This window comes from Desmodus rotundus, chromosome 5 (assembly GCF_022682495.2).
Source record: "Desmodus rotundus isolate HL8 chromosome 5, HLdesRot8A.1, whole genome shotgun sequence".
Lineage (NCBI taxonomy): Eukaryota > Metazoa > Chordata > Mammalia > Chiroptera > Phyllostomidae > Desmodus > Desmodus rotundus.
Genome location: NC_071391.1, coordinates 63,124,941 through 63,137,089, shown reverse-complemented (window position 1 = coordinate 63,137,089; position 12,149 = coordinate 63,124,941). Strand labels below are relative to the sequence as shown.

The following is a 12,149-nucleotide window of genomic DNA, read 5'->3' as shown; positions in this document are numbered from 1 at the left end:
GAATATACAAATACCAGCTGATTTTCATATCTTTATAAATCAAACCAGGACTTGAATAAGAAAAGTATATTAAAATCATAAAAGCACATATCATGAGTCCCTGAATCAAATCAATGTAATTTTTAGATTATTATTTGGGAATGACTATCTCTGGTCATTCATAAATAACAATAAAAGCCACACATATAACATTTTATAGTTACCAGGTATATTATTCCAATTTTAAGTTGAAAGAGAGACTGTGATAATATAACCTGTATATGTCCAACACACCACAGATCTCAAGGGCCTTCTCATAATAGTTTATTCTTATAATAACCCATAAAGCACATAACATCTTCTCCCCATTATGCAGAAGAAACTGAGTCTCACAAAGGTGGAGCTACCTTCTGTGGTAACACAGACAGCAACTGAGTAAGTGCTGACTTGAACTTGAGCATCTGATTCAGGGTCAGTGCTCCTTTCACTATATCAAATGCCTCCCCAAATGAATGAAATTGTATAATTTGTGTGTATAAGTGTGTAGGGGAAGGTTCCTGAGATGGTATCTGATTCTGAGAAGGAAGAAGCGGGTTTATATCTCTTTTACCTGTGTACACTTGGAGTGTCCACCTAACCAGACTATAGCCTCAGTTTCTCACCAGAAAAATGAGTATAATAGTAACATTTGATTTACCTACCCCCAGTGTGACAGGGAAATAAAACTTAAGAATGAGGCTTGTTAAGTCTTACTACTCAAATATCAAGAGTTTTATATTACTATGTATTTCCGTCTATTGACTTTTTGAAAGAGCCACACTCTAAATTTGTTTAAATTGCTGTGAGGATGCAGTAGCTCAGATTGGTCTGGCAGATATTTGAGGAAAGCTATTAAAATTCATAATTTCTCATCCTTGGTAATATGTGTCTTTGTGGCCCATAAGCTCAGCAGGTTGAAGGGAGAGCTGAGGAGGGTGGGATGTATTGCTTTCTTCCCAGCATGTATGGCTGGCTACAAGACATTCTAATGGCCATAGGTGGTGCTGTGTACCCCGGGAAGCCACTTTAAAGTGTCCCCCTGGTAATTAGGTTAAATTCTTTTGCCTTAGAATTTAATCGTGACTTCAGGAGGCAGCACAGAGACTTCTAGTCAAGATGGAGGCATAGGTAAACACAGCTCTCCTCCTCGCACAACCACATCAAAATTACAACTGAATTATAGAGCAACTATCATTCACAACCTTCAGAAATTGGACTGAATGGAAGTCCAACAACTATAGAATTGAAGAAACTACATACATCCAGACAGGTAAGAGAGGCAGAGATGTGGAACGGGCTGCTCCCACATCCATGTGTGGTGGATAAAAATTTGGGAGGGGTATCCTGGCAGCAAGGAGCCCCAGCCCCACACTAGGACCCCCGGCCTAGGATTCTAGTGCTATAAAGATAAGTCCCCATAACTTCTGGCTGCAAAAACCAGTAGGGATTGAGTCAGTAGAAGAAACTGTTAGAGTCCCAAGCAGTTCCCCTTAAAGAACCCACACATGGATTAAATCAGACTCACTCACTTTGAGCTCCAGCAGCAGGGTAGCAGCTTGAAAGTCACCAGTCACATACAGGGAGGAACTGAAGTGTCTGGCATCAAGGTGGGAACTGGGGGGAAGTTTTCTCCCAGACAGAAAAGTGGGCAGATGCCACAGTCTCTTTTCTGAGCTTTTCCTTCTGCAAACCACAGAGCCAGCCGGTGGGTGCCATATCAGAGACTCCATCAACCTGGCTAACACTGTTGGCCCCACCCTGGAGATCCGCTGAGACTCTGTCCCACCCAGCTTACAAGCCAACCAAACTGTTAACTTTAGATTTTCCATATGAATGGCTGGGTTTAGCTCATGATTCACAACTTCCTAAAGCCTCTCAAACAATCAGCAGGACCTCAGTGAGACCCCAGCCCCCATATCTATTGCTAAGGGGTCACCAGCCAACAGCCAGCCTAGTTTCAAAGTTTGGCTTTGCCTGGGAATCTCCAAGACCAGCACAAGTAGCAGCTATCTCATATTGTTTTATAGCTCAGGCAGGATGGCTCTGGGCAGGACACAGGAGGGAGCTGACCTCAGCCTGTACCACCCGGGAAACCCAAGGTAACAGCTACAGACCATGTTAGAACACCATCACTCTGCCCCTGCACAGCTGATCCTCCACAGGGGGCGGAGGTTGGTGATCAGGGGTCATATCCAGTCCTTGCAGCTGACTGGTCTAGGTAAATCCCTTCCATTGATCTGCCAACAGCAACCAAAGCTCAACTACAAGAGGAGGGTGTACTCGGCCCACACAGAGGGCATACCTCAAGTACCCAGCTTGGGTGATAGGGGAGGTTGTGCTTCTGGACCCTACAGGATACTTACTACATTAGGCCACACTACCAAGGCTTGGAGTCAAAGCAGCTCTACCTAATACATAGAAACAAACACAGGGAGGCTGCCAAAATGAGGAGACAAAGAAACATGGTCCAAATGAAAGAGCAGATCAACACTCCAGGAAAAGAAAAAATCCTAAACAAAATGGAAATAAGCAATCTATCAGATACAGAGTACAAAACACTGGTTATAAGGACACTCAAGGAGCTTAGGGAGGACCTCAACAACATAAAAAAGATCCAGTCAGAAACAAAGAATACACTAATTGAAATAAAGGACAGTTTACTGGGAAATAACAGTAGAGTGAATGAAGTTGAGAATCAAATAAATGATTGGGAACATAAGGATGCAAAACAAACAAACAAACAAACAAACAAAAAAAAAAAACCACACTCAGAACAACAAGAAGTAAAAAGAATCCAAAAAAAGCAAGGACAGTGTAAACAGCCTATGGGACAACTTCAAGCATTCCAACATTTGCATCATAGGTGTGCCAGAAGGAGAACAGAAAGAGCAAGAAATTGGAAATCTATTTGAAAACCTAATGAAAGAAAACTTCCCTAATTTGGTGAAAGAAATAGACATGCAAGTCCAGGAAGCACAGAGTCCCAGATGAGATGGATGCAAAGAGGCCCAGTGCAAGACACATCATAATTATAATGCCAAAGGTAAAGAGAGAATCTTAAAGGCAACAAGAGAAAAGCAATTATTACCTACAGATGAGTTCCCATAAGACTGTCAGCTGATTCTCAAAAGAAACTTTGCAGGCTAGAAGGGATTGGCAAGAAATATTCCAAGTCATGAAAAGCAGGAACCTACATCCAAGGTTGGTCTATACAGCAAAGCTATTGTTTAGAATTGAAGAGCAGATAAAGAGCTTCCCAAACAAGAAAAAACTAAAGGAGTTCAACATCACCAAACCATTATTATATGAAATGTTAAAGGGACTTTTTTAAGAAAAAGATGAAGATCAAAGCTATGAACAATAAAATGGCAATAAATGCATGTTTATCAATAGTTGAATCTAAAAAATAAAGTAAACACAAACATAGAATCATGGATACAGAGAGTGTTTTGGTGGTTAAGAGATGGGGTGGGGTGTCAGGGAATGGGTGAAGAGGTGAGGGTTTTAAGAAGTACAAATAGGTAGTTACAGAATAGCCATGGGGATGTAAAGTACAGGAGAGGAAATGGAGTAGCCAAAGAACTTAGATACATGACCCATGGATATGAACAATGGTAAGGGATTGCCTGAGGGAGTGGGGAGGGTCTGGGTTGAGGGGGGCAAAAGGGGGAAAATGGGACAACTGGTATATTATAATCAATAAAATATAATTTAAAAAAAAGAGGCAGCACAGTGTGTGGTTCAGAAACCAGGCTCTGGAATTCACCTGCCTGGATCTGAGCTCTGATCTACTCAATTACTTAACAGGCTTTGCCTTAATTGTCTTACCTATAAAATAGGCATAACAATAGAGGATTAGTTTTGTGAATGAAAAAGGGCAATGCAATAAACCTGACAAGCTCACAGGGGGCATGTGGCAGGTCTGACAAGATCAGTGAATGAAAGTAACCACACAGTGTGGTCAGATCACAAATTCTTAACTGCGCAGGTCATAGCAGGTAGTCCTGTCCCAGGCCTACAGCTTCCTTAGGTCAATGTTTATTCAAGTGAGCTCTGTCCATTGTTCTTATGCACCCAGGATAATATACCTTTGAAATGATAATTAGTAATTTTCTTTTCTAGACCTCTGGAAGGCACAACCACTGGTACGAGAGAGCACAAGACCACTGAACCCCTCGTTGTTATTTTCTTCCCTGCCTACCATCTCTATATGCCGTTAATGTTAATTATTAACTATCCTGTACCCACCAATGTAAAAGACGTATATTTTCTCCATTTTGCCTTTTAAGCAATCCTAGAGATATTTCTGCTTTGCCTTCTCCCACCCCCTTAATCTACCTCCAATGGGTTTCATGCACCTTCCTTATGTCTTCTTTGATTTTAATGTATATAATAAGCTGCCGTTCTCCAGAGCATTTGAGATCTTTCTTCCCTGCCTATGTCATCAGTTTGGCTCAGATAAATGTATAAAAATTCTCTAAGATTTGGAGTTTCTTACATTTAATTTCCTATTTCTAACATAACAAATTACCACAAACTTAGCTGTTTAAAACAACACACATGGGTTATCTCCTAGTTCTGTTGATCAGAAGCTTGTATGGTATGGCTCAACTGGATTCTCTACGTAGAGTCTCTCACAAAGCTGAAATTGGGGGTCGGCAAGGATGTGTTCATTTTTTGAAGCTCTGGGGATGAATCAGCTCCAATTTGTCTAGATCTAGTTCCTTGAGGTTGGAGGCCTGAGATCCCTGTTTCATTGCTGGTGGGCAGCAGAAGCCTCTCTCAGTCCCCCTAGGCTGCGTGTGTTCCTTGTCATGTTGCCCTCTCCATGCTCAAACTAGTGGTGGTGTTTCAAATCCTCTCACAGTTGGAAACTCTGCCCCTGTTGCTGCAGCTGCATCTCTTCTGGCTTCAGCTGGAGAAAGTCATCTGCTTAGGGGCTCATGTGATTAGATTGGGCCCATCTGGATAATTCAGGGTATTCTATCTTAAGATCTGTAGCTTTAGTCATATCTGCAAAGTCCCTTTTATGATGTAACATAACATTTTCACAAATTCTGAAATTAGGGTGCAGACATCTTTGGGGGATTGGTGGAAGGGCACTCTGCCTACTGCAAATTGTACCTGCTCCATAAAGTAATTGTGAGAGTTAAATGAGTTTGTTTTTAATATAATGTAAACACCTGGGTTTTAAAAATAATCTATTTTATGTGTTTCAGCCAATTATAATCATTACCTTTTAGATGATCAAAATATCCCATCTTTGACTAGTGGAAGGCAGTTTAAGTTATCTCTTGTCACCTTTTAACACAATTCCACTAGTCTCTTCTGCCAGTAAAGATGCCCACCCTTCTGCCCCAAATCTGAAACCAGCTATTTCTATAAGAAACCCTGGCTCCTTTCCATGGGAAATGGTATGTACAGACAACACTCTTGGCCCTATGGGAGAACCCTTCTTTCAAGAGATGCGGAGTGCTCCATATGTTTGAATAGTAACCTCACCTTCCTTGGCTTCTCATTATTCCTGCTCTTTCTGGGCCTCTGGTTCCACACCTTCCTCTAACCAGATTGGACCACCTCTGTCAACCCTTTCATCCTTCCCATCTAAGCTAGACCCTCATGCTAATCTCTGGCCTTCTTGAAAATCAAAGTGAGTAACAGTTCTGCAATGCTAAAGAAGAGTGGTACTTTCCCCCCCTACTTTCCTTCCTTCCTTCCTTCCTTCCTTCCTTCCTTCCTTCCTTCCTTCCTTCCTTCCTTCCTTCCTTCCTCCCTCCCTTCCTTAGTCCCTCCCTCCCTCCCCCTCTACTCTCTCTCTAATTTCTTGAAGGGAGTTAACCTCTTGTTTGCTATCCAGGGCTTTGGTAGACAAGCTTAGTCTCCTTCTTAACTCAGACAAATAGTGCTTTCAAACACCATGGAAACAGCCAGCCTGGTACCCAGAGCAGGGAGGATTTATAAAACCAACAATCCCGTCAGGTGTGTGTGCTTCCTAGGAAGCGTGGGTGGTTGCATGTTGAAATTTTCAGCTGGAGTTTCTGAGTACTGAAAAAGTATTGAAGAGTTAGATTATCTTAACCATTTTTAGGCCACCTATCCATTTGAACACCTTATGAATATTAAGGATCTACACTCTATAAAGAGATACATACACACCAATCTTTATAAACAATGTCATGGGCTTCAAGCACCTCACAGGACCTCAAACTATCTTGGAGAGTTCCTTTTTTTGCACAACTTTGTCCTGATTTGTACTGGCTTTCTGGGACTGCAGGATTTGGAGGTTGGGCATGGGTCTCGACAGGAAGGAGTGTGGCTGGAACCAGGGAGCTGCTTTTAAATCTTTCCACTCCATGTTATTCACTTTTTGGTCTAGAGCAATTCTATTTTTGGTGCCAGTCATGAACGATTTGCTACCATTCCCTGACATTGTACATGTAGAAATTGGGAGTAAGTTTTTTAAATGTTGGGATAATTCTTGGAACATAGAAAGCACTCAACAATGTTGGCTGGTTTTAGGCAAAGGGAAGACTGTCGAAGAGCCATCAAAGGTGACCATCCTGGGATGAAGCATCAGGAACTGGGAAAAGCCCATGAATATATCACTGGTGTGCTCAGAATCCTTGACAAATTCTACCTGGTTTGATCCGCACTGAGGGTGGCTTAAGGGATCATTTTGCTCTTTCCACCCCAGGACAAGTCAGACAGTGTCTAGAACAATCCTCCATTAAAAGCGTGGAACGAGGCACTGGTCATCCCTTTCCCCAGAGCACCGTCTACAAAAGCCTGGGACACAGTCCCCATAATACAAATGCTCACAGAGGCTAAGTGATGACAGTAATAATAGCAGCAGTAGCTAATATTTATTGAGAACTTACTATGTTTAGACCTCATGCTAATACTCTGTATATACAAATTCATGTAACCCTCGGCAACTCTAATGATGCAGGTATTATTATGTCCATTTTATAGATGAAAGGACCACAGAGCAGAGAAATTAAGTGACCTGAACCTGCTGGAGGGGATGCAGCTACTAAGTGACAGAGTTGGGATGGGAACATGGATTTATCACCACAAGGCCCATGTTGTCAGCTACTCTGCAATGTTATATAAAGTACAATAATGTCCTTCATAAAATCGACTATTTTATGCAGAGGCTCTTGTCCATCTCGCCAGGAGGTTTTTGTATATATTGGGATGCTTCGTTCTTCTATTTAGTACATCTTCATCTTTATAACTTGAATTCCACAGGACCTTTTTACATCCTGTACTCAAGCAAGGGAATCTCAGTAAGGAAAAGGATGTTTATTCATCACCGGATATTGTAGCTTGGAAGCACAAGACTCCTATGAGTTGGGAGAACAGGCAAAACTGAAGATGAAGGAAGAGTTTTCGTGTGCACAGAGATCCCCGAGGCTCAGATTTATTTGACATTTGTGAAGTAAACTTCCACATGTTGTTTACGGCTGATTGAAACTTGTGTCATACCATGTTTTATGGTTCCTAATGAACAAGGTAGAGAAATGTTCCCAGAGGAAAACTGAACAGGTGTTTTGGAGCTGCAGGACATTTATTTAGTTACATGGTGAAGGGTGTCTGATGGTAGAATCATTAAGGTCATGGGTTGGAGCAGACTTCAGCGGTTTCTAGGATGCTTTTCTTTCCCCAGACAGCCTTCTGTAAAATGTCCTTGACACTGAGGACTTTGACTGATTCAGAGAACTGCTGCTGTCACTGCTGCCAGAGGAGCTGTGGCAGATGCAAGCAGGGGCCTGGACTGGCAGGGGCTGGTGGGGAATCCAGGCCCAATGCAGCCCCATGGACAGAGTGATGGTTTTTTGATGGTAGTAATGATGACATATAAGTTTGTGCTTTGGAAACTGTTAGTTCTCACTTCTTGAGAGGGTCACAGCCCTAGAGACACAGAATGACTTAGAAGCTTTTGACAAGGAAATCTCTTGATACCCGTTATTAACCTGCTTAGCTTGGCCTTGCTAAGAGGAAGCTCCAAGTTCACCCCATTTCTCTAACTCCTTCCCAACTGCTCTGGAGATAAGTCTGAAATAAAATCAATGAAATTGGGGCTCAAACAATGTGTACATTCAAATTCTTGTAATGTATGCTTCCATATTAATTTTTAAAAAGTGGGTGTACATCAGTCATCTGGTTTTAAAATTCTGAATTACTGTGACCTCAGGCATCTAGTGCAGCTCATGGTATGAACTCAAGAAATATTTGTGAAATAAATGCTCTGAAATGATTTCTCATTGGGTCCTAATGAAATTCCAAACTAAAATTTTTGCCAACAATTTCTTTTTTTGGTTACCATGAATCACTTTTGTGCTTTGCATCCAGCTTATCTGCCATATAGATCCTGTTGAATATACAGTATATGCTATTCATTCATTTATTCTAAAAATATTTAATATATTTCTATAACATTCTGGCCCCATTAAATTACCATTTAATTCAATTATTCTAAAATCCTGGAGAAAAGTATGGAACTACTCAAATATGTCGTGTTTTTAAGTGGTGCTAAAAACTTGAGGTTGGGTATGCTAGGACATGGCTAATTTAAAAAGCCTAATTGAATTCCCATTTGAATGAATTAGCACTAAAGATTTAGCAATACTGCAAGTGGATTATTTTATATTAGGTTTGGGGCTTTCTTTTAGATTATATGATTCCTATAGAATCTCAACCATGGTGTCTTTTCCCAGTGTCTTGAAAATACTCTGAAACAGTGCAGGTTTAGGTAGGGTGGCTGTGTAATTTGCCTAGGTCTCTGAGGCTAAAATATAAAACAAACCCTGGCCATTAAACCCCTGCTCAGAGCACATACCTGAACCAACAAATGGATGCATAAATAAGTGCAACAAGAAATCAATGCTTTCTCTCTCTCTCTCCCCCTTTCCTCTCTCTAAAAAGGATCAATTAAAAATATATATAAAACAAAAAAGTTTTCTTATAAGTAGGGTAAACCCACCCCACACTGATATCTAACATTGTGTTGGTCTCACCTAGAGATTTTTCTCCTCCTCCTGGCTCCCATGTCCTTCCACAAGCACTCAAGCAGCAGAGTGTAAGCAGCCATCCTCGACCCTGGCTGCATGTTAGAACCCTCCAGGATCCCTGGGGGTGGGGCCCAGGCTCCAGTGGTTTTAACTCTCCCCAGTGTCCCCAACCAGGAGATCCCACAGTGAGGCCAGGATAGAGACCCACTGGCACGCAAGCTAAAACAGGAGATGGGAGTCAGGCACCGAGGTCTCAGGCCTTGTTTTTTACCAATGCTGTGTGACCTCAGCTGTAGCACTCATCTGATTATAGTTTATAAAATGAATTTGGACTCAGGTATTCTCTAGCTCTAGCTTACTGAGGCTAACAAATGAGGAGGTGAAGAATATCACGATGTTTTAACTCAGACAACGTAGATGTTCTCCTCTTTGTAAATTCAAGACAAGAGGACTTTGTTGTCAGAGATCAACAACTTACCTGAGTGACAGCAACATTTGTCCCATCGGTGACTTCCACACTCATATTATAAATGGACCTCTGCTCTGCATCCAAAGGTTTTGCAATGACAATGGTCCCAACACCTTTCTCTGCATCAAAAGAGCTGTCAAAATTCCCCCCTAATGATTTCACAAAAACATAAAATTAGCATATCTGAGAAATTATTACATGTATTGAAGCACAGGCATCCTATGTTTCAATTTTGTACACACTAAATGAGACTTCTTTATTTCTAACTTAATTCATATTTTAAAACACAACTCTATAATGCAAAAGAAATGTCACCCCAAATAATGTACTGCGAAGACAGCTCAGCACTGATGTTGGAGTAGTGCATCACAAGCTGGCTCCATAAAACACTTAGAAAGTTAAAGGCCCATCAACCCCTTGTGGCTTCAGTGCTAGGAATTTGTACATCCTTTTGCTTTTCCAGAGTAGATTAAAGTCTAAGTAAACAAGTAGCCCAATTATGATGAACAAAAATGAATAGACACTCTTAAATCTATTCCAGGATTGATGGCAAACATTTGGTTGGTAGAGTTCAGAGTCCCTCAGTTAGATTTCAAAAATAAAATGATAAATACTGGAAAATAAGAAACAGCAAAAAATGAATTTCGTATTAAAAATTTTATATCTGCAACTTGAGATATTTCTAGATATGTTTTTATGCCACTTTGACAATGTGAATTGTTTTTCTCTCCCTAAAGTAGAAAGCTTATGGGCGATTTACAAAAATGAAATCTGAAAGAAGTTGATGAAAACATCAGTTTATGTACATCAACTTATAAAACAATTAATATAAAAGTTTAGAAAACTTTACATTCTGCCCCCAAACTACGTATAATCCACAGTGTGTGAATGATGTGCTTATGACAACAGCAGCTTTATTAAAACTATTATAGATGTTCCCCATCTCTGTGAACTAAAGTGCGCTTTATGATCATTCCAAAATAAATCTCTTTTAGGGGAAAGAGAAGATAATGGTTTGTACTTTTTACATGTTGGAACAATTTTAGTTAAATATCAGTATATTTTCACAAGCTCTGTTTATTTTTGTCTGAAATTTTACGATGTCAATTAATTTTGTGCTTGGACAGTAACTTTATTTAGCTACAGCACATACGGTAATACATTTACTGAATTTCCTACTTTAGAAATGAAATCTTGAATTCTTTTACAGTCAGCATTATTTCCATTCCATTTTGCTGATCAATAAAAAGTATTACATGACATTTCTATGATATCACAATTACAAATGAGGAAACAAGTTAAGGAAAAAGAGAATTTTACTTGAACTACTAGAATTTGATACAGTGACAGAAGATAAATACACTGGTCCCCCCTTATCCAGAGGGAATAAGGAGCGACTCATACTAGATGCCTGAAACACCATGTTATTTCCTATACATGCATCCCTAAAATAAAATTTAATTTATAAATTAGGCACAGTTAAAAGATTAACAACATTAACTAATACCAAAATAGAACAATTATAACAATAAATATTTTGGAATCAAGTTATGTGAATGTGGTTTCTCTAAAATATCTTGTACTCTACTCGCCCTTCTTCTTGTGAGGATGGGAGACGATGTGATGCCTACGTGAAGTGAATGACATAGGTGTTTTCGGACCGAGGTTGACTGCGGGTAACTGAAACCACAGAAAGTGAAATGATGGATAAGGGGGGGACTACTGTAATATGGTTATTTAAAAAAAACTGGTCATACATATTTCAAATACTTATTGCTTGCAGCTGTCATATACACTTAAGATCATATAATTGCTCGAGAGAACGTAATTGCCCTTGACATTTAATTAAAGTTATGCAGATACAAGGGTATCAGAGACTTGCTTAGCGATGATATATTTTTCAAAAATTTCATCTAAAATGAGACTCATCATCCAATTAATATCTTTAACTGATTTACTGAGAACTATTAATTCTAAAAAAAAAAATCCTTTGGAGAACAGGGTAAGGAGAAAGGGGAGGAAATCGAGACTGAACAGGGAAGCAAGCTGCAGGTCACCACGTCTTTTTCAAGGGGAATGTTTCATGTTGATAACCCCATGAAATCAAATGTAAGGCTGATTCAAGTGTCTTGAATAACCATCTTAATGAGCAAAAGAACATCATTTGCTATCAAGTAGTGCCTCTGGAAAAAAAAAAAAAAACTTTCAGAGAAAAAATATAAAATCTTCTTGGACCTGGGTAGAAAAAAAAGATGAGAATGCAACTTCTCAAGACATCTCTGGTGGGTATGAAATCACGTTTTAAATCACATTTAAAATCAGTTTTACAATGTTTGCTAACCAAGCTGTTTACAGTACCCCTCCCTTATTTCCAGTTTAATTTGAAACTGTGATCTGAAAATATTAAATGAAAAATTTCAGAAATAAACAATTCATAAGTTTTAAATTGCATGCCATTTTTAGTGTGATTAAATCTTGACCTGCTCAGCTCCGTCCTGCCTGAGGCATGAGCCATCCCTTTGTCCTGCCCCTTAGTCACTTAGTAGCCAGCTTGGTTATTTCTTGTATCCCTGTAACTTGTGCTCAAGTCATGTTTATTTGACTTAATAATGGTTCCAAAGCATAAGGCTAGTGATGCTGGCAATTGG

General features: G+C 39.9%; 1 protein-coding gene across 1 annotated transcript in view; it reads right to left on the bottom strand.

Moving 5' to 3' along the window:
• Positions 1 to 12,149, bottom strand: part of FAT3 (FAT atypical cadherin 3) — a 634,426-nt gene that overhangs the window by 99,886 nt on the left and 522,391 nt on the right. The window contains exon 8 of the mRNA XM_045191687.3: positions 9,511 to 9,650. Coding sequence (XP_045047622.2) covers positions 9,511 to 9,650 — 140 coding nt within the window. The remainder of the gene's footprint in view (positions 1 to 9,510; positions 9,651 to 12,149) is intronic.